General features: G+C 43.8%; 1 protein-coding gene across 2 annotated transcripts in view; it reads left to right on the top strand.

Annotated features, from left to right (window-relative positions):
- stab2 (stabilin 2) overlaps positions 1-20,281 on the top strand; it is a 35,137-nt gene extending 14,856 nt beyond the window's left edge. Inside the window, exons 40-69 of one of the 2 annotated variants that reach the window (XM_088003336.1) lie at positions 1,240-1,297; positions 1,383-1,456; positions 1,546-1,671; positions 1,933-2,006; positions 2,084-2,155; positions 2,469-2,588; positions 2,667-2,711; positions 2,787-2,885; positions 2,961-3,110; positions 3,422-3,550; positions 3,683-3,754; positions 4,057-4,233; positions 5,038-5,127; positions 5,209-5,355; positions 5,514-5,573; positions 5,653-5,776; positions 5,874-6,023; positions 6,102-6,203; positions 8,128-8,235; positions 8,319-8,512; positions 8,592-8,733; positions 8,817-8,950; positions 9,031-9,196; positions 9,433-9,539; positions 9,611-9,730; positions 9,797-9,943; positions 10,062-10,172; positions 10,244-10,375; positions 19,841-20,002; positions 20,072-20,281. In XM_088003336.1, the coding sequence (XP_087859462.1) occupies positions 1,240-1,297; positions 1,383-1,456; positions 1,546-1,671; positions 1,933-2,006; positions 2,084-2,155; positions 2,469-2,588; positions 2,667-2,711; positions 2,787-2,885; positions 2,961-3,110; positions 3,422-3,550; positions 3,683-3,754; positions 4,057-4,233; positions 5,038-5,127; positions 5,209-5,355; positions 5,514-5,573; positions 5,653-5,776; positions 5,874-6,023; positions 6,102-6,203; positions 8,128-8,235; positions 8,319-8,512; positions 8,592-8,733; positions 8,817-8,950; positions 9,031-9,196; positions 9,433-9,539; positions 9,611-9,730; positions 9,797-9,943; positions 10,062-10,172; positions 10,244-10,375; positions 19,841-20,002; positions 20,072-20,137 (3,458 nt within the window). In that variant the 3' untranslated portion in view covers positions 20,138-20,281. Of the gene's footprint in view, positions 1-1,239; positions 1,298-1,382; positions 1,457-1,545; positions 1,672-1,932; positions 2,007-2,083; positions 2,156-2,468; positions 2,589-2,666; positions 2,712-2,786; positions 2,886-2,960; positions 3,111-3,421; positions 3,551-3,682; positions 3,755-4,056; positions 4,234-5,037; positions 5,128-5,208; positions 5,356-5,513; positions 5,574-5,652; positions 5,777-5,873; positions 6,024-6,101; positions 6,204-8,127; positions 8,236-8,318; positions 8,513-8,591; positions 8,734-8,816; positions 8,951-9,030; positions 9,197-9,432; positions 9,540-9,610; positions 9,731-9,796; positions 9,944-10,061; positions 10,173-10,243; positions 10,376-19,840; positions 20,003-20,060 lie in introns of both variants that reach the window. The other variant, XM_088003335.1, reaches the window with a different exon arrangement.
- The last annotated feature ends 2,535 nt before the right edge of the window (positions 20,282-22,816 follow it).

Genomic DNA, 22,816 nt, shown 5'->3' with positions numbered 1-22,816 from the left:
GCTGCCTGTTATTTGGACTGTTTGAGCTGCTCATTTTTTCATCATTAAATCATCTACCTGGGTCTCGGCGTTCTCCCTCACCTCATCTCACTTCAAATCATGACACCAACTTCAAGGCCTGGATGGATCAGGTGCATAGAAGCTGGAAGCTGCTTCTCCATGTTTGGTTCAAGGCAAAATGTTGACGACTACATTTTCCCTCTGGGAATAATCTGTTGGACTGACTTCAGGTAGTTTGGAAATTACCTTCCCAGAATGACTGACAGCAATAGTTGCTTCTCTAATATCATTTTTACTTTCTTGGTGTCAATGCAACACATCCACATGCATCTAAATTTAAATATCTCTAAGTTTAATTTTAAAAACTTTATTTCCATGGGTTTTAGTCAGTAATTCAACACACCTCTGCTGGAAAACACAGACCTGTCTTTCAGGTCTTTCAGCTCGAACTCCAAGTGTGAACTCTGAAGATTCTGGGTCTGCACCTGCATCCTCAGCTTGTTGCTCTCCTCCTCATACAGCTCAGTAACACGCTTCTCAGCTGCTTCAGCTCCACCTCCAGGGTCTGGTCGATGGTCGATCTTCTCGATGTAGGAGGCCAAGCGTCCGTTCAGTTCCTGCAGCTCAGGCTGCTCGTCGTTGCACGTGGCCAGAAGTCCCTTCTTGCCAACTGGCTGATACAGACTTTAACTGACTAGGAAACAATCAGTGAAATGGAAAATGATTTGGAGTGGCTTCAGCTAAACGTTGGTGGTGAGATGGCACCAGCTTTCTCCTGACTCTTTCCTTTCAGCTTTGAACCCAGAAGTAACAGTTCTTATCAAACAATTGCTGTCAGAGTTTCAGTTGTTTTTGTTCTCATCATTTTTGTCACTTTGTTAGCATGGCTTCACTTGCTGAGTCTTATGGTCTGTTCTGGAGTTTGCGGTCTCTGTGTCTCCAGGTGAGGACTTTGTGTTAAAGAGCAGTCAGCTCCTTAGCTGGAGGCTGATTCTCCACTCGACTATTGGTTGTTTAGGAGAAAGGCATGATTGGCTGTAACAGAGGGTTTTGCAGCACAAAGAAAGGACAGGAAGGTCATGGAATCCCATAATTCTTTGGGGTTAGACTGAGGTAACGGATGCTTGTTGCCCAGGAAGCAACTAGAAGAACTAAAATATCCATGCTGACTTGTAGGAGATATCACTTTGTGGTTCTGCACCATCACTCAGCAGCTCTGTTGTGTTTATCTGATTGCAGAAATTGAATCCAAAGCTGATGAACTATGTGGTTCTGTAAAATGTCATAGCAGCGCAAAGTAAGTCATGGAAAACTTCCATGAATGACTCAGGTAGTCCCTCTTCATCTTCTAACCTGCTCTTCTTCATGATCCTAACCTTCAGCTGTGTGGTTCAAACATCTGGATCTCGGTGTCTGTGTGCTGCTGGGTTTGAGGGAAATGGGACGTTCTGTAAAGGTAAGAACTGCCACCAAACAAGCTCCACTCAGCTGTACTTTTGATCTGATGACGGCCTGGGAATACAGAGTCTGATGACGATGTTGCAGCTGTAGACCCATGTCTGGTGAAGAACGGCGGCTGCAGTCTGTATGGGGTTTGTAAACGGACCCGACCTGGCAGCAGAGACTGTGTCTGTGGGCGCGGCTACGCTGGAGATGGGTTTGTGTGTGTGGGTAGGTTCCCCGTTTACTCCCGAAGCACCAGGATCGGTGATCTTCTGTTTGAACTGTAGACTAAAAAATGTAAAATGATCTTTGTTCTGATGAGCAAGCAGGCAGTTGCAGAGGTTTATTCCTGCTGAACAGACTAAAGGCTTCTCAATGAACGTCTAGGCATGTAGCACTGGTTTTGGAGTAGGACAGATGGCAATCTGGAAACTTAATGTCTAAGGATGATTATAAGGAGGTGATGCTGAGTGTTTTTCATCTAAACAGAGATAAATCCATGTCTGGAGGGGAATGGAGGATGCCATGCTAAAGCGGAGTGTATCCATGTTGGACCAAACAAAGTAGGGGCTTTATCTATCAGTGTCAATAAAGAGATTAGCTTTATAGACGGTAACACATGTACTGGTTGTGTTTTCAGACTTCCTGCGTCTGCAGCAAAGGTTACTCAGGTGATGGACAGAACTGCACCATTGTCAACTTGTGTGCAAAGGTCAGTTTGCCTGAAATCACACGTTTCTTCTCACTGACCAGTTTGTCGGTCACTAGTGTGGGTGGTCATCTGAACAACAGTCCTCTCCTCATTTAGAAATCTTGTTTCTGCTGTAATGGGTTTCTACTTTTCTCTTTTGAATTGAATCAGTTTACAGAGTAGTGTAAACTGTAAACTGAACATTTATAGTTCAGTTTACAGTGAACTGTAAACTGAACTGAACATTGTTCAGTTCAGTTTACATTGTCCAATGAACATTGTCCAAAAGTCTAAATAATTAACCTGCTGTTATTATTTGGCCATTTTTTCTCAGAAAAATGGCGGCTGCCACCAGCTTGCCCGGTGCAACATGACAGGACCTAGCATTCGGACTTGCACCTGCTATGAAAACCTTGTTGGAAATGGTTTCAAGTGCAAAAGCACCTTGGAGAGGGTGAGCTTCTGCAACACAAACACTCACTGAGCCTTGCCGCCTCATACATTTAACCAGCTATCTGGCCACTTCTGACAGGAGCTGAGGTACATAGGGTCCAGCAACTTTTACTTCAGTTTGGTGGTGAGCATCCAGCCATTTCAGTCTGTCACCCCCTGCATGTGGAATCTCATTAACCAACGCAAACTCTGGTTTCAGATGATGGAGATTATCCTGAAAGGTCGTGGTCCGTTCACTGTCTTTGCTCCAGATGATCAGGCCACCATATCTAACAACTCCTTGTTGAGTGATCTGAAGGTAGAAGAATGCTTCCACTAAGCAGATAAGAATCTGGAATGAGGCTTAGATTATCACAATGTTTGTTTTCTTCAGGAAAGCTATATTGTGAAACACAGAGAAACATTCGCCAACATGCTGCGCGGCCACATCGTCATGTGTCACACTTTGCTGCCTGACAACCTGAACCAAACCCGAAACCTGACCAGTTTGTCCGGACTTGTCCTCACCACTCGCTCCACCCAGGTGACCAATCAGACAACAGTTCATATTCATATGAACTGTTTGAATGAAAAACTATAGACTACTGAACCAAAGTTCCTTTGCCAATAGCAGCTTTGGATACCTGCAGCATAGATGAATATGCTCCAAGAACCCATGAACTAGAATCCTGCCTAGAATATGGAGCAGTCTGGAAACAGAGCAAAGAAATATGAATTCAGGCTTCTGAATGCTAGTTGAAATATTCTCCACATGGACATTAAGCCAGATTTTAGGAATGTCTTTAGGTAGTTATAAAGAAAGGTTAAACTGAACTCTGTTTGTTATATCTTCAGGGTAAAATCACCATCAACGAGGCTAATTTGACCAACAGCGACGACGTCAGTGTTAACGGCATCATCCATGAAATTGACTCCATTCTGTTACCACCCAACCTTAACATAGACAATATCATGCTCATCCCGGTGGGTGCAAGTCATTCCTGACAACCTTTATCAATCAGCAGCCTATAGAACATGACGTTACGACCTGATTCATGTCTTGATCATTACCTACATAAAGCTGGTCAGTTACCTACTTCACTTGTTTCTCTGCAGAATCCAACAGAGGTTAACCTGACAGACGTGGCTGAAAGACATGGTTATAAAACCTTCTACAAGCTTCTGAAGGTAAAACTCTACCACAGACCTCCATGTCTAGCAGAGTCCATCTGATTTCTGGACCCAGCTGGGCCCCAGGAGGTCCAGGCTTGCAGGTTAAACACTGAACAGCTCACCAGTCCAGTGCTACCTACTACATTCATGTTTAATCTTTAAAACATTTAATTTGTTTGCATTAAAACGTATAGTGTAATGTGTCCCAGTGTCTTGGAGGACTATTCCTTGGATTTTATCTGCAGGTATTTAGCCAAAGGGCCGGATAGTTTCAGAAACCCAAATATCCACCTGACTTTGTCTCCTGTGTGTTTCAGGACACAGGTGTGATGGACCTGATAGACAATGTGATTTTCCAGCCAGTGACGATCTTCCTCCCATCTGATGATGTCATGGCCTCTCTGCCACAGCAGCAAAAGGACTACTTGTTCCATCAACAAAATCGACCACAGCTCCAGGAGTACCTGAAGTATCATGTCATGATAAGCCAGAAGGTGAGGCACTCTGCAGCCTGTTGGCCATCGTCCCATTCAAACGGTCCTTTAGCCCAGTTGTCCCCAGTCCAGACTGGTCCGCAGTGATAAAAAGGTTGGGGACCACTGCTTTAGGCCATGTGTGAGGGTTCATGGCAGCAGTGGGCATCGCTAACTAAAAGGTTGGTTCCACTAATGCTAAACAGCTAAATTCAATCATATTGACGCCCACCATGTGTCATCATTAAAATGTGAAGAGGCTCTTAAAGCAATTCGTGCATGCATTTGTTTGACACCCTGGTTGTTCGTGTCAGTTATATTCTTCTGTACCGCATTCATTCACTACTTTCCCCCTGCTCAGTACAATTACTTGAACAAAACAACAAACATGAGGAGAGGAAATAGAAATAAACAGATTTCAAAATAAGAGCATGAACATAAACATGTACTTGAAACCTTAAGTAACCAAAACCTCCAAACAGATTTTGAACGTTTATACAAATTTTACAAAACAGCCAAGTGAATTTATGTAGGGGAAGCCAAGTGCATTAGATGTTTTCAAAGTTAGCTGAAATGCTAAAGCACTGAAATTAAAATGATCTCTGCTATTAGGGGATCAGTTGACTAGCGCATTGGCATGCTCACCACTCGTTCCTGATAGCACGCAGTGAAGAGGACAATGAAGTAATTAATACCACTTTTGTTCTAATGAACATAACTGTGCAGAGAACAATGGAGAACGGACACCATCTTTAAACTCTGTATGAAAAGCTCTTCTGTTGACAAAGATCGACCCTCAGTTTAAGGTTCTTTTTTTAATCTCAGGTTTATGCAGAAGGATTGATCTATCTGGAGTCCGGTCGGACTCTGCAGGGTTCAGCTCTCTCTTTCTCCTGCGGCGGTCCGGATAAAATTGTAAGTACAGCAGAAAAGGAAACCATATAAGAAGAAGAGGTGAAACTAAGTTCTGAATCAGTGGCTGTTCTTGTTGATCAGGGAGAAATCTATGTTAATGATGGATCATGTCGGATCACTGAGAGGCATCTGGTGTTCAGAGCTGGGATTGCGTATGGAATAGACTGTCTGCTGATCCCACCCAGCCTTGGGGGGCGCTGTGATGAACAGACAATGTTGGATCTCAAGGTAAGTCCTTGATTCGTCTTACTGACCTTCTGAAGTCCTCTTGGACAAGGAGGATCCTGAGTTTTCCCTCCGGATTGTAGGATTCCTGTGAAGAAACCAGAAATATTCCATCTTTGTGTTGCTGTGGATGAACATGTTTGTTTTACTTTCTGTTCTAGATGAACTGTGGTCCATGCACAAGAACTGCTACTGTCTGTCCCAGAGGAACCGTGAAAAAGGTCTGACTCAGTTCCTGCTGACTGAATGTTTGATCAGAATGAGGAGCATCTCTCATCAGATGCTTTTCTTTGTGTTCAGGAAGTTGAGAACTGTGATCTTCCAAACTTGTTGGTCAGTAAAAACTCTGGTTGTCAACTCACCTGTACCATCAACTTCTGGCATCCAAAGTGTTGTTCTGGTTTCTATGGGAGAGACTGTCTGGGTGAGAGGTCAAACTTTCATTGCTGTGGACTGAATGGCTAAGGTTGGCTGAGCTCTTTTGTCCTGACAGAGACACTGTGACTAACTCCTGTCTGCAGAGTGTCCTGGAGGAGTCCAATCCCTCTGCAGTAAACGAGGTAAATGCGATGATGGTCACCTTGGTAGCGGCACCTGTACCTGTGACACAGGTTTTAAGGGCACGGCCTGCGAGATGTGCAGAGATGGGTTCTACAGTCAGAGCTGTAAAGGTGAGCAGCAGGGTATCCTCTAAGGTCTCTGGATCTCCAGGCTTCATCTGGTTTCATAAAGGTGACTCTGTATTTCAGCCTGCAACTGTTCGGATCATGGGTCATGTGACGACGGACTCCGGGGGACGGGTTTGTGCTTTTGTGAGGAAGGGTGGACCGGAGTACGATGTGACATTCAAAGTAAGTTTGGTTTACAGACCTAAACCTGATCTAGAGTCAGGAACTCTGTGGTTCTGTGACTAACAGAATCCTGTCATCCATAACAGTTAGGGAGTGGACAGTGCAGGGCTCATCTGGGATGATGGATGGTAACTGGTCCCCTATAGCTGGGAGCAGTGGTGGCTCCAGAATTTTTTCCTGCAGGTGCTAAGGGGGAGCTAAGCATTTTACTGAGGGTGCTATGACAGATCATTTTCCCTATAGTTATCAACACACACACACATTAGCATTGTTATTTTAATCAGACTGATTTGCATTTATCTCGCCCTGGACGGTAGCTGGAGATGAGCACCAGCAACCCTCCAGACCCCACTAAGGGACAACAGTGGTAGAAAATGGATGGATGATTTGCATTTATTTGATGCTTAGACGTCAGTATGAAGCATTGAGCCATTAGTCAGGTGACTTCCAGATAACATTAGGTTAAAACAGCATTTATGACAAAGGGGTCACCCAAATATTGACCCTTTGCAACTATGTCACTTAATCAGTCGAAGCGCCATGATGTACATCGGAAGTGAGAATCTGGAGTATCGACAGAGGAAGTCGTTTTCCCAGGTTGTTTCTGTTTTTATTCATGGTTTCTATTTCATATGCGTCGGTATTTACAGAAGCCTGAAACAGCTAGCTGAGAAACCGACCCGAACCTCCTCCTTCCTGACGAGTTGATCAAATTACCGACTTTTCCTGAATCCACACCACTTGATTTATGTCACTATGTCATAAACGGCGTTTCCCCTGAAACCGGAGCAGCATTAAAAACGGAAATTTTTCAAACATGCTAGGCTACCTGACTGCGTGGCATTGTTTCCATGGTTACTGTTAGACGCTACCTTCTCCATAATGCGATATCTGATATCTTTCTAACCATACTTACTAATAAAGTATATGAACGTTAATCTTCTTGCCATGTAAAAAGTGTTAGCTGTAAATCCGCGGTTACACCAAGAGCTCCCAGTCATCATGACTGACTGCTGCATCTTTCCTCGTTAAAATAAAATGACAAGCTTGGTTTTGACCCTTGTCTGTTTGTGCAGCTGACCTGCAGCACCTTGTGACCATTTTACTGCGAAATCAACTAAAAAAAAGCGATATTAGGCTACCACAGGCTTTATACAGGAGAGAACAGGTTTGGACATCCATCGAGGTGGAGACAGTGACGTCAGGTGCAAAGGGTCATGTTGTCATATTTGTTTTTTATTCATTTTTTTATTAACTTGTGTTTATTTAATTGCCTAATTAACCGCTACATGGCTTGATTTGACTATCAATAAGTCCTTATGATAAAAAATGTTGTGCTTACTACCGATTAACTTCGTGCTGACTAACATGTGTTAGTTTGCTATGATAAACTGTCAGTATCATCGAAGTCAGTTCGTCTAACGGACCTACACTTTCTCACAAATGGTGACCACCGATTGGTCAGTTGCTGAGAAATACCCTGGAATGATTGGGGGAGAAATGCTCCACGTCTGCATGGGGGTGGAGCCGGCATCATTTCCTGGAAGTGATAATAACATAGACAAAGTTCAAATCCTCTTGTTGGATGTTTTTTTTTTTAACTCAGTATATAATCATTTTTATTTTGTGCCTTTTGATGACGATGCAACAACAGCTACATATAAGAAATGTTAAATCAGATGAAAAAACCCCCAAATCTAATATTTTCTGGGGCACTATGACTTTTCCAGGGGGAGCTATAGCGCCCCCTGGCGCCGCCACTGGCTGGGAGATAAACGGGAAATGTCTTGGTTTCATCCTGGGTTCTGAGTTACCTGATGTTTAGCAGACAGCAGGACTCGGACCTGCAGACCATCACCTGCTTCTCAGGTGAATGTTGGACCACCTCCCTGATGACGCCTAACAGCTTCCCTGTCTGTTCCAGCTGAGGTATTCCAGTGCTCTCCACCCTGCTCTCCAAAGGCCGTCTGTCAGGAAAACAACACCTGCATCTGTCGACCATTCCACGTAGGAGACGGACTCACCTGCACAGGTAAACATGTTGGTTTCCCTGTGGGAAGTGCTTTGGTGGCCCCAGTCTACTGGTCAGCCATGACTCTGTCTCCATCTCCACAGTGGTGGACCTGTGTAAGATCTGGAATGGTGGTTGTGCCAAAGAAGCTAAATGTTCTCAGAAAGAAGAGAAGGTAAGCTGCACGTGTCCCCAGGGCCACTCTGGAGACGGCTTCACCTGTCTACCTGTGGACCCATGTGCCAGTGGGGACAACGGTGGCTGCAGTGAGCACGCCACTTGCACCATGACGGCTCCAGTGAGGAACGAAGCAGTGCTCACTACAACTTACATCCTCAGGTCTGTCACCTGAGCTAATGAGTCACATCTGTCATCAGGGGAAGAAAAGGTGCACCTGTAAGGACAACTACATGGGAGACGGAGTTAGCTGTGAACTCAAACAGCTGCCAATCAGCCGCTGTCTCCTGGACAATGGAGGGTGTCATCCAGATGCTAAATGTACCGACCTCCACTTTGAAGGTAAGAGCATGGGCTTCAGGGAACCAATCAGGAGAAGGAATCAGTCCTGAACCCTGAACTGAGGTCTGAATGTTTGTGTCCAGATGCAACGCTGGGCGTGTTCCACTACCGTTCAGCTAAAGGTCAGTACAAGCTGGACTACAAAACAGCTCAGCAGGGCTGCAGGGAAGAGGGAGCCACCCTAGCAAACTACACTCAGCTTTCCTATGCTCAGCAGGTCAGTGAACTCAACACCAAACTCAGATTTCTCATGCTAGATGGGATAATTGAATCTTCTGCTTGGGTCTATGGCTGAAGGGTGGACTGAACATGTGTGCTGCTGGCTGGTTGGACCAAGCCCGGGTCGCCTACCCCACCACCTACTCCAATCCCAACTGTGGTTTTGGACACGTGGGCATTGTGGACTACGGCACCCGGAAAAACCTGAGTGAGACCTGGGATGCCTTCTGCTACAGAATGAAGGGTGAGAGGAGAACATGCAGTGAGGTGGAGTTACAGATCAGCCACAACATTAAGACCACTGAGCGGTACCAGAACAGGACTATCAGAACAGATTGGCACCTCCTGCACAGCTTGGTCAGAGCATCTCTACAGCTGTAGCTCTATGGTCTGGTTCCAGTCCGGGTGGTCTGTGCATCATCAGACTGTAGTGTTTTATGGATGTCCAGCAGATGTCAGTGATGTCTCTCTGTGTTTCAGAGGTGCAGTGTGTTTGTAAACCAGGTTACATTGGCGACGGACTTAGCTGTACAGGAAACCTGCTGCAGGTCCTCAGGTCCACCCCCACCTTCTCCAACTTTCTGATTGTGGGTATCACATCTTCAGTCACAGCTCAACTATTAATTCTGCTTCTGAGCAACATCTTTGTCTTCTTCAGCAAATCATGAACTATTCTGAGGTGTCCGAGTCTGGAAGAAGGTTTGTGAAGAGCCTCAGTAACCTGGAAGTCCAGTCCACCCTGTTTGTCCCAGAGAACAGCGGTCTGCCGGAGAACCTGGTGAGCCCCAGAGACAGAGATACATCTGCTAACAGCTGCAGTGTCCACACTAATGTGTCCCAACAGACCCTTTCCCCGCGGGACATTGAGGTCCACCTGTCTGAGGGTCAGGCTCTTCCTCTGAGCCAACTGAAGAACAACAGCCGGATCAGGACTCGAGCTGGCAGTCTGTCTGTCCTTGGGGTTGCCAACCTTCTCAACCCTTCAGCACTGGTGAGACCACCAGCCTCCTCCAAATGAGGGTGGTGGGTCCATGGAGGTTATTTATTTCTGACTAAGCTTGACTCTTAAAGAAGGTCATCTTCAGGTTCCATCTGTTTCTGCTCCTCAGGCTTCCTGTTTCATCAACGACCGCTTCGTCACCGACTCCGACATTCGTGCTTCTAACGGGATCATCCACGTCCTCCAGGGGCCTCTGGAAGCTCCTCCTCCCCGTCCAGATGTGAGTCACATCATAATGTTGGCTTTGTTTACCCAGCAGATGAGTGACTGTGTTTCTGATTGGCCAAGCAGATGCATTCAGCCCACCAGGCTGGGATGGGAGTGGGAGTGGTTCTCCTGATCCTTCTGGTGGTGGGAGCCATCTTTGTTGGATACCGATTCTACCACCACAGCAGCAAACCCTTCCAGTTCCACTACTTCAAGGTGAGCCTCTAGTCTGTTTTAAAACAGACCAGTAAACTGAGGGAACTGACAGGTTGCTTCACCAAGCCTACAGGCTACATAGACAGAACCTATGTTCTGTTTTAAAGTCATGAACCCAGTAGGTTCTGGTAAATCCAGTCTTGCTCTCTCATTAAATAGTCTCTGCTGGGCAATCTTTGCCAGTTCTGCTACGTTTACATCCCAGGCCAGGTTATCTATGATATGAGCTCCCAGGAAATGGCAGTTTAACAGCCTCTCCACCTGGTCTCCGCAGATGTACAGTGGTTGAATGTGTCTCCTTCTCCTAAAATCCACTATGAGTTCCTTGGTCTTGGCTGTGTTAAGGATAGAGTAATCTTCAGACCACGCTGTGAGTCACTCCACCTCATGAAGACTACTAGCTTAGCTTTTCAGCTCACAGCAAAGACTCAGGGAGATCTCTGGAGGTTGGGAGTTACCATGTAGGCAAATGTTGAGCGATTGTCAGCCAGCTCTTCCTTTTTCCTGCTGATGGTTGAACATTTGCTTGGCTGCGCCCCCAGGTGGACACCTTCAGCTCCAAATCAGGGATAAAACCACTTAACCAACACAGAGTACCACAGACTCCTCCAGGACCAGCTCAAGGCTCCATGGGGCCCAAAGTGAAATTTGGTTTGGGACCCTCTAGTTCTGCTAATAATGTTGACTGGCTGCAGTCAACAGACTATTAGATCATTCACACACCTGCTATCAGCTCTGACACACTGTTTACATTATATCCTATATACTACCAATGCACCATCTACTGGTAGTAAAAGCAACAAAAAAAACAGTATGCTCTGGACTTAAGATGGAATACGTACCCACATATGAGTATGTGTGTATTCATACACACGTGTTCACATATTATTTACATGGTAATACACCAGATAAATACATGGTATTTATTTCAGGTGAGTCTTTCTTACCTGGGAATGTGGACCGGTACCGGGCTGATTCTGAGCCTTGAAATCCTTTTAACAGGTCCTGGAAAAGTTTCATACCTGAGAAGTTGATGTAAAAATAATGTTTGTTTTAGCCACATAAATTATGCTCAGCAGCAAACAGCACATCTTCAACTACAGCTTCGAGTGGCTCATTGATATATTGATGCATGTAGCCTGATGGAAAAACATTTTCCTAGACAATATCAAACATTGAGAAGTTTGAATTATTGTTATCAAACGTTTTCAAACGCGCCATTTTGAAGCCAAAAAACCTCAGAAACATTTCGGACCAATCAGGAGAATCGACTCATTTAAAGCTAAAATTCAGTTTTACACAAATGCAAACATGCTACCTTAAAGGTCGATATTAAGCTAATTTTCTATTAACAGCTCCACAAATCTTTCTGATAAACGTTACCAAGAGAAAACACACCTTTTTCTTGACTTTTTCTTTTTTTTTTTGTAATTAAAGTTTTTATTTTGTTTTATGAACATGTAACAAAAACAACAAACAGAAACAAAACCAGTGAGGAATATAAACATTGGTGATTGTAAGGCCGCATTCACATCCGACACACATTGTCCTGGTTCTACCCAATTAAATACAGATTGGGCATCTAATTAAGTCCCACTTAACTTGACCAATCCTGGTCTTACCCAGGTTCAGTTCAGAATTTGGTACCCCTAAATTTAATATGTTTATGTGTAAATGTGAATGCAACCTAGATGTTGTTTCAAGTTATCACTGTTGCAATGTAGTGAAAACATAGGCACTAAAACTGTCCCATTCTTCTGTTGCAGCCTCAGAGTAGTTATTTAATCTTCCAAGCATTTTCTCACAAGCTGCATTTTCAGTCATTCTCTCTCTCCATGTTTTAAAAGCTGGAGTCTGTGGCATCTTCCATAGAATCACAATGAGACGGGTACAGGTAACAAATCCAGTGTTCAGTACTCTGAAAGCTGCTTTATGGACACCAGGGACCACACCTCTGTCTCCCAACAGGCACAATCTTGGTGAAATAGGTATTTTACTCTTTAACCATCCCTCCAAGTATTTTATAACACTATTCCATATTGGAGAGATCAGTGGACATTTCCATAAAGCATGCAGCAATGTGCCTCTTGCTTTTTGGCATTTCCAGCATAAGTCATCTTATGCAGTCTTAATGGAGTAAGATAAAACCTGTTCAAAATTTTATATTGAGTAAATTTCCCTTTGGCCTCTCTTACATAATGCCCGCTTTTAGAAACAATAGAATCCCATGTTTCATCTTCAAAAGTGCAGTCCAAATCTCTTTCCCATACCATTTTAAGACTCTTACTTGTATTGTTTTTAACCCATGGACATATGTTATACCATTTTGATGCTTTACTAAGTAAAGGTGGAAGTTGTAAAAAACTCTGTATCGGATTTTTCTCCAAGTGGAGTTTTGTTATGTCCTTCAAACAATCTCTAATTTGTAAGTATTTCCAAAAATTGCTTTGTCCCTCTAACAAACTTTTCTTTCAGATCATTATATGACATAAATGTGTCTTCTACAAATAAATCACCAATTATTCGTATACCTTTCTTAAACCAATGTGACCAATAAATTGACTGTTTGCCGATGTTAATCTTAGGATTGTGCCACAGGGACGCATATCTCTGGATATATGGAGAGAGCGCAAGTTTTTTGTGGACCATCTGCCAAACCATTTTTGAGAATTTTAATATGGGGTTATCTGTTTTATTCTGTTTATTATCTATCTTTTGAGTCAATACCTCGACAGGGGTGAACGGAGAGGAAAGCTCCTGCTCTACTGAAACCCAGTCTAAATCTGATTTAGTTTCTGGCCAATGCTTGCACATCTTGGACATTTCAAATGAAATGCTATAATGTTCTATGTTAGGTAAGGCCAGCCCTCCCCCTTTTTTGGGTTGGCATAGTTTGCCAATATTAATTCTAGGTTTACCACCGTCCCATGGAAAATGTTTAATCATATTATTATATTTTAGAAGAATTTGAGCTGGGATACAGATTGGTATCATTCTAGTATAATAATTTATCAAAGGAGCTATAACCATCTTTATTGTGTTTATCTTACCCCATATTGTTAAATGTAACTTGCTCCAGTTATCCAAGTTAGATTTAATTCTAGTAAGCAGTTTTTCTATATTTTCTACCATGATTTCATTAATATCTGGATTAAACGTTATTCCCAAATATTTCATGCCTTTTTGCAACCACTTGAAATTGAAAGTGGATAATAAGTTTACAGAGCACGCTTTTGATAAAGGCATTGCCTCTGATTTATGCCAATTAATTTTATAACCTGATAATTTAGAAAAGTCATCAATCACCTCCAACAATGTTTTAACGGAGTTGGCAGGTTCCTGACATAATACCAAAATATCATCGGCATACATAAATAATTTGTGTCCCTCCCCCCTCCGTTCACCCCAACGATTCTAGCTTCTTCCCTAATTTTAATAGCCAATGGCTCTAGGAAAATAGTGAACAGAAGTGGACTAAGGTTGCAGCCCTGACGCGTGGATCTGGAGATACGAAAATAATTGGACAATATTCCATTGGTAAAGACAGCGGTTTTTGGGCCTGAATACAGAGGGCTAACCCACCTACAAAAATTTTCACCCAGTCCAAACTTTGACAGAGCAGTGAACAAAAAACTCCACTCCACCCTGTCGAAGGCCTTTTGGGCATCAAGTGATATTGCCACTACGGGGTTTTTGTTGTCCTTATTTCCCCATAAAAGATGCAGAAGTCTTCGCATATTATCAGCTGAAGAACGATGCTTAATAAAGCCCACCTGATCTTTGTGAATAATCTGTGGTAACACAGTCTCTAATCTCGTGGCTACAATTTTTGACAGTATTTTGCAATCAACATTTATCAAACTTATGGGACGGTAATTGACTGGATCTGTAAGATCTTTATCCCCCTTTGGTATGAGAATAATTATAGCCTGATTGAAACTTTCAGGAAGTGAACCACATTCAAACGCTTCTCGATAAACATCAGTTAGAATTGGTGTAAGTATATCTACAAATTTATGATAGTATTCGACTGTAATGCCATCTACGCCAGGTGATTTCACATTTTTCATTCCAGCAATTGCTTTTCTAACTTCAGTCTCATTTATGGGTGCTTCCAATCTATCTTTCTCATCCTGGGTAATTTTGGGTACCTTTATTTTGTCAAAGGATTCCAATTCTTCTGCAGCCACTACACTTTCAGATGTATAAAGATCTCCGTAGAATCTTTGGAAACTTTTATTAATATGAGAGGACGATGTTATCAATTTGTCATTTTCTTTAATTGCTGTGATCACGTTCTGATTCTCTAACCGCTTCAGTTGTCTGGCCAATAGCCGTCCCGTTTTTTCACCGTTTTCATAGAAATTGGTTTTGAGCCTAAACAATGCATATTCTGCTTTCTTATTATAAATATCATGAAGGTTAAATTTCATTTAGCAAATTCTATTAAATTTGTTTTCATCGTAGTTTTCTGCCAGTTGTTTTTCCAATTCACTTATCTGTTTTACCAGAGTTTTGACTTTTTCTTTCTCCTCTTTTACTTTCTTAGAGCTGTGTCCCAGGCATTTACCCCTAACAAAGGCCTTATGAGCATCCCATACTGTTGCCAATTTATCTGTTGACCCAATATTCACGTCAAAGAAATAGTTTAAGTCGTCTTTTAATGTTGTTACAAATTGTTCATCTTGCAATATACTGGAGTTTAACCTCCATCTGCCCGACCTGTTATTTTCACCCTGCAAATGTATCTGTAGCTTCACTGGGGCGTGATCTGTTAGGGCAATTACACCTATTTCACACTCCGCTACTAAGTCAACACTAGTACTAGAAATCAGAAAATAATCGATGCGGGAGTAACTTTTGTGGGCATGTGAGTAAAACGTATATTCCCGCTCCGTCGGGTGTATTAGTCTCCAGATATCTACCAACCCAATCTCTTCTCTAAAAAGGGCTGTCGCGGATTTACCTCCACTACTAAAACTGGCACTTATTACATTTTTATCAATAAAGACATCTGAGACTTCATTCATATCTCCTCCCAGTATAATGTGGCCTTCAAGATTGCTTATTATGTTTAGGATGGAGTGAAAAAAAAGTGGCTGTTCCCTGTTCGGGGCATATATATTACAGAGGACAACTTTCACATCATTTAAAAGTGCTTGAATGCGTAGTACACGTCCCTCTGAGTCTTTAAACTCTTGTAATAACACAAAATTAAGATTTTTGTTTATAAGAATCATAACCCCTCTGCTTTCCTGGACACCGAATTGTGAAACACTTTACCAACCCAACCTCTTTTGAATTTTAAGGCTTCTATTTCATTTTCAAAATGTGTTTCTTGTATGAACGCTATATCCATATCATGAGATTTTAAATAGTTAAAACCTTTTTTCTTTTGACTGGTGTACCACAACCATTAATGTTCCATGTTACAATATTTATGCTTAATTTACCCATTGTTCTCCAGCAAAAACAATATCAGACCTGTGTTGGATTCCACTACTTAGCATACATGAGCAGGTTGGTGCAGATATAGCATAGATTCTTACCTCACTGTTTTCAGAACAATAGAACAATAAATAAAAGTAGAAGATGGACAAATAAAACACTGCTCTAAAACAGAACATCGCAGTGACGCCTTCCTAATGAAAAAGTCAAGCCTTAACTGGTCCGTGTGGGTTCTGGGGATGACCTCTCTGCTGTTCCGTGTCTTGATCCTGACCACGCCGCAGTGTCCGTCCAAACCCCGTCAGATGTGTTTCCTCCTCTCTCTTACTCGTTGATATCAGCAGATGCTCCCTCGCCATCTCCCGCGATCTGTCTTCCCGTTGTGGTTCCGCCGTCTTCTGCACTCTCAATGTGCTCCGTACAAAACTTTCTGCCTCCTTTGCATCCGTAAAGCTGAGCCGTTTTCCTCTCCATGTAAACCTGAGTATGGCCGGATGCGCCAGCGTGTGCTTCACCCGCTGTTGCCATAACCGTTTCATCACTGTGGAAAACATTTTGCGCCGTGCTGAGCGCTCCTTGGTCATGTCCTCAAACAGTGATAGACGACAGCCATCCCATAGTATCCCCTTCTTCTTCTTAGCAGCAGCCAGGACTTTCTCTCGGGCAGTATATTTGAGAAATCTCACCAATATGATGCGCGGAGGCTGGTTGGGATCCGGGCGGGGACCTGGGCTTCTGTGGCAGCGCTCAATCTCATAGTCATCTCCATTCAACTCGAGACCATCACAAAGTATTTTCTGCACATATTTAGCTAGTGGCATTCCAACCTCCTTCCCCTCTTTCAGACCAACCAGTCTAATGTTTTTACGACGGGCTCTGTTTTCTTGGTCATCAATTCTCTCATAAAGTTGTTCCACTGTTTTGGTTAGCTTCACATTATTTCTTGCTAGGTTAGCTACAGTGTCCTCCACATCAGAAATGCGTCTCTCAGCTTCAATTAGCCTTGTTTTAATTGCACTCACGGAGTTCTTGAGTTCTGTTGTGTCCGATTTGATCAGAGCCACATCTCCATTTAACGTCACCTTGGCAATCTCCGCAAACAGACCATTTATGTCCGTTACTTGGCTGTCTTCTTGGCTAGCAGTATTAGCTGAGTTAGCTCCTCTGGTAGCAACAGCGGGTAGGCGCGTCTGCACACATCGTTTTCTTTCATTTGCCGTCGTCATATTTCGGTCAGATTGGCCAAATGTGGTGAGCGTACACCCAGGCTTCAAGTAGGGTGTTGGTAGGAGAGGTTTCAAAGTTATTTATTTAAAATAATGTTGACGGGGTTAGGAGCTCTTCTACAGCGCAGCTATTCCCTTGTACCTCACCACGTCGACTTTTTCTTTTTTATTCTTCCCATTTCCTTTCTCTCTCCCTTTTCTCCGACATTGTTTTGCTCATTTTTCTTCCACCGGAGCGATGAAGGTTTGGATGCTCTGCAGCTCATATTACCGGCCACCAGGGGGAACCCAAGAGCAATTTTTTTTTTCCTTTTGCCCATATACAGGTGCTGGTCATAAAATTAGAATATTGTGATAAAGTTCATTATTTTCCATAATGTCATGATAAAAATTAAATTGTCATATATTTTAGATTCATTGCACACCAACTGAAATATTTCAGGTCTTTTATTGTTTTAATTTTGATGATTTTGGCAAACAGCTCATGAAAACCCAAAATCCCTGTCTCAAAAAATTAGAATATTATGAAAAGGTTCTCTGAACGAGCAATAAAAATAATCATCTGAATCAACAAAGTAACTCTAAACACCTGAAAAAGATTCCTGAGGCCTTTAAAAACTCCCAGCCTGGTTCGTTACTCAAAACCGCAATCATGGGTCAGATTGCTGACCTGACTGCTGTCCAGAAGGCCATCACTGACATCCTCAAGCAAGAGGGTGAGAAACAGAAAGAAATTTCTGAACAAATCGGCTGTTTGCAGAGTGTTATATCAAGGCACCTCAGTGGGAAGTCAGTAGGAAGGAAAAAGTGTGGCAGAAAACGCTACACAACGAGAAGAGGTGACCGGACCCTGAGGAAGATTGTGGAGAAGGGCCGATTCCAGACCAAATTAAATTTTCATCTCCATAAAACTTTTCAGCAGATGGAAGCATGAAGTGCTCCAAAATCTTCTGATAGCTGCTGCATTGATCCTGCCCTTGATAAAACCCAGTGGACCAACACCAGCAGCTGACATGGCACCCAGACCATCACTGACTGTGGGTACTTGACACTGGACTTCTGGCATTTTGGCATTTCCTTCTCCCCAGTCTTCCTCCAGAGTCTGGCACTTTGATTTCCGAATGACATGCAAAGTTTGCTTTCATCCGAAAAAAGTACTTTGGACCACTGAACAACAGTGGTCCAAAGTGCTGCTTCTCTGTAGCCCAGGTCAGGCGCTTCTGCCGCTGTTTCTGGTTCAAAAGTGGCTTGACCTTTGACCTGGGGAATGCGGCACCTGTAGCCCATTTCCTGCACACGCCTGTGCACAGTGGCTCTGGATGTTTCTACTCCAGACTCAGTCCACTGCTTCCCCCAAGGTCTGGAATCGGCCCTTCTCCACAATCTTCCTCAGGGTCCGGTCCCCTCTTCTCGTTGTGCAGCGTTTTCTGCCACACTTTTTCCTTCCTACTGACTTCCCACTGAGGTGCCTTGATATAACACTCTGCAAACAGCCGATTCGTTCAGAAATTTCTTTCCGTTTCTCACCCTCTTGCTTGAGGATGTCAGTGATGGCCTTCTGGACAGCAGTCAGGTCAGCAGTCTGACCCATGATTGCGGTTTTGAGTAACGAACCAGGCTGGGAGTTTTTAAAGGCCTCAGGAATCTTTTTCAGGTGTTTAGAGTTACTTTGTTGATTCAGATGATTATTTTTATTGCTCGTTCAGAGAACCTTTTCATAATATTCTAATTTTTTGAGACAGGGATTTTGGGTTTTCATGAGCTGTTTGCCAAAATCATCAAAATTAAAACAATAAAAGACCTGAAATATTTCAGTTGGTGTGCAATGAATCTAAAATATATGACAATTTAATTTTTATCATGACATTATGGAAAATAATGAACTTTATCACAATATTCTAATTTTATGACCAGCACCTGTATAGAATGATTCCTACATAATCAAATACATATTAAGAAAAATCCCAACTTTATAATGTAGCTATGTGTTTTGTTAATATAATCACATAGAAATCATTACTAAATAAAAATCAGTTCCTTCTTAGGGGGCCCTTCAGTGGCCCCAGGGCCCCAAGCAGCCGTTTAATTGCTTGTGACCCAGACCAGCCCACCATCCCGCCTTTAGAATGTGTGGCTCCCATTTATGCTTTGCTTCCCATTTATGCAAGATATATTTTATTGTGCATTATCAGATGTAATTTAGTGTGAATGTTTTATGGTTCTTCCAGTAAACAGACTGAGGCCAGAAGTCGTTTTCAGGATTGAATTACAGAAAAATGGCTTCAGATTTGTTTCAGCTTGTAAAGTCTCACCTTCATTTCTCTTTTATTGACCTTTGAGTTAGATTGGATGAAAGAGTTACATTATCTGGGTTTTGACTGGACAGCAGTACAATTTGTGTAACTGATGCGAGGCGTCGTCCAGGAGTTGATGGTTTTAATCCCAGTTTGAACCAGTTAAACCATCCTTGGTTCCATCAACAAACCATCAGGTCTGACTTTACCTCCATCCAGGATTTGTCCAGGTCAAGAGTCAGGAAAAGGGCAGCCAACATCTCTGCAGACCTCACACATCCTGGACATGAACAGTTTAGAGCTTGACCTTCAGGTGGCGCTGCAGAGACAGGCTCCTCCCCCAGCCTGAAACCCGGAAACATCTCTGCATTAATTTAACCTCTTCTGTAAAAACTCTGCCTCAGTTTATTTCCCAACTATTTATAATCAAAATGTTTTCCCTGAGCGCGCAGCGACCCGAATGAGTCTAGGCGTTAAAACCCGACTGCTTTCTACAGGACGACGACGGAGAAGAAGAACCTGCAGCTGAAACGACAAACTACAGCCGCAGCATCTCTAACCCGGTCTATGAAGCAGGTCCAGAACCAGAACCAAGCCAGTCCAATGGATCCGGAGCCACTGGGAGTCTAGAGCCGTCTGTTCAGGTGGCACGAGTTCCTGTCGTTCTGCTGCAATGTACAGATGAGACCTGGGATTTAACCTGAGCCGTCTCTGCAGGTGGAGGACAGCTGAACCTGGACCGGGTCTGCTGGGTCAGAACCACTCCTACAGCTATCATCCATCAGAGACCCTGAAGGATGGAGTCCTTTCTGCAGAGCGAAGCCACTAAACCTGGACGCCTTCAGGAACCAACTGAAGCTCAGATGTAAAAGTTCTACAGTGTTCTGGTTCTGATGGAGTTCTGGAAAAGAGAATAAAGTATCAACAAGCTGATCTGAGTTATTAGTCGAGATTTTTGATTGATTCTTTTCACATTAAATTTTACTAAACCCCATAAGAGTAGCAAGCAGAGGATCCACGTCAGGTCTGAACAGTTCCAGAACCAAGTGCTGCCCAGGTCAACATTCTGGACCCGGGTTTAGTAGACGGGTCTCAAATGGTTCGTTACAAAATGGAGGAAAACATCTGAGGGATCCGGAGCTGCTGAGAAGTTCAGCTGAAACATTCTGGGTTCTGTTCTCATTCTGTTCCCAAAAGTCCGAGCTGCCCGTCCAGAACCTCCCAGAACTGGTGCTGGAAATGGACCCGAGGAGAAATGGCTCTTTTAAAATGTTTCAGATGGTTGATCTGAGGACAGCAGAACCTGCTGATCTGCCTCTGGAGAGCCATGCTAGTTTCCTTCTGCTGCTCCTCCATCGGACGTCCAAACCGTCTCAGACCGGACTGGACCGGATCTGACCTGTTGCTTTTCTAATACCATCCATAGTTGTGCTTTCTAGGGAAAATCAGAACCTGTGTAGGTCCGTTTCCTCCAGTTGGTGCTGTTCAGCGGGAGTCTGACCCCCTGATGGAGGCCTTCACCCTGGACCCAGGGTCCTAAACTCCACCTTCACTGGTCCTCCGTTTCCCCTCCCAGACTTGGATTCTGCCAGTAAAGTTCAGCAAGAATGCAACCGATGCAGTCTCATCGGTTGCATTTTAGTTGAGACTTCTAGAAAAAACTTCCTACATCTAGCAGAGTCTGAGAACTGCATTTGTGAGGTTTAGGCTTTGATTTAAGGTTGATTTTTCAATAAACTGATAAAGTTCCAGATTTTCTGTTTAGTTTGAATTCTGGAGAGTTTCTGCAGCAGAGAAGAGAGGCGGCCTGTGAAAGATCTAAACCTAGAGGACCTTCCAGTAGCCAGTGGAAGAAATGATCAGGTTTACAGGTTGAAAACCAACAGATGCTCAAGCTTCAGCAGAGCCACATCGCTCTCTTTGGTCCTGGAGTTGTACTCCTGGTGGCTGATGATCCGGGAGATTCCCACCAGCTGAACAGAGAGGAGACAGAGTAGGGGCAAGGTTCTGCTGATTGTTGGTTGACAGATTGGACCAACATGGTTGTTGGTCCAACAACTGAATCTGGTCCTTGGACACCATCTTACCTGCTCCTCTGGCTCCTCAGCCTTATCCAGGTCATGTCTTCCTGCCAGGACTTTCCAGAGAGATTCTTTGTTGTACCTTTAGAAACATCAGTTTGAATCCCAAAATGATGAACACGAGTTATCACTGAAAATCCAACTTAACTTCTGACCTTCTGGAGCAGTGGGCAGCTGAGACGACCCACCGTAAAGGAGTGCAGACCTGCAACATCTGACAGGTTCCGACAAAGGAGTCACTGGGTGAACACCTGATACAGGTGAGCTCAGCTCAGAAACCAGGTCTAGTCAGGGGTCAGCTGAACCAGAGACTCCGTGTCGGTCAGACTCACCACTGAAACCAAACCAAGCAGAGAAGGTGGAGTGTTCCTGAAGAGTTTCATTCAGAGTCACATTCAGCAGGTTCTGGTTCTGGTTCCCATCTGGAGAAACAACCCAATCATCAGAACATTTTCAAAAACACAGTGTGGTGTAAGAACCAAAGATCCAGCAGCTCATTTAGAATCGGCAGAATCTTTAGAGTCTGTGTGCAGGAATCCAGAACCAGAGGAGCCCTGACCTGTTCTGACCTGACCCTCCATTCAGAGGGTTCAGGAATCCAGAACCAAAACCACTTCCAGAGTCCTCAGGAGACGGTGCTGAGCCTGGTGGGTGGTACCTAACGGGTCGGCCTGGTACCACTCAAGTTCTGGTCTCCACGGCCTGAACTCAGCTCTGGAGGTTTAGCTGCTCTCCATCTGTAGGAACCTTCATAAGACCTCAGTTCATGTCAACTATAGGAACCGGGATCTAAGCCGGGTTCTGGTAGAATTTTGTGTTCTGCCATCTTTAAACTGTTCACCTGGTTAAACATCCTCCAGGTTCTGATTTGTATTTCGGTGTTTTACCTTTTCAGACTCAGAACTAAAGGTAACACAACCCTTTGATCCTCAGAACCGAACCAGGTCAGTCCAACTGGAAACCAGGTTCTGGTTGATGGTTCAGGTGTTTTTCACCTGCCTGAAGGGACGTCGCCCAGAGGGACAGCAGCCTCTCTGTCCAGCTGCAGAATCCACACACAGAGCTGCAGCTTCATCAGTCTGGATACACACACCTGTCTGATTGGACACACCTGCAGCAGCCAGAGCTGAGTGCCAGAACCAGGATTAGAACCAGAACCAGCACCAAGACTGTGGGATGGGCTGGAAACAAACTGCATATTGGATTCCTTCAGGTCAAAGCATCAGACATGGAAACATTCTTCCATCCTGACCCTCGCTGGGAGAAGGTTGTTGTTGAAAATCCCAGTAAATCAGCAAATTCTGAAGTACTCGGATCGACTCGTCTGGTATCGACAACCATGCCACGCTGACTAATTTGATTTCACCTTCTTCCTCTTTCTGACCCTGACTT

This window comes from Poecilia mexicana, unplaced genomic scaffold (genome assembly GCF_051168715.1).
Source record: "Poecilia mexicana isolate PSO_F unplaced genomic scaffold, ASM5116871v1 scaffold_23, whole genome shotgun sequence".
Classification (NCBI taxonomy): Eukaryota; Metazoa; Chordata; class Actinopteri; order Cyprinodontiformes; family Poeciliidae; genus Poecilia; species Poecilia mexicana.
This window is presented reverse-complemented; position numbering and strand designations above follow the sequence as displayed.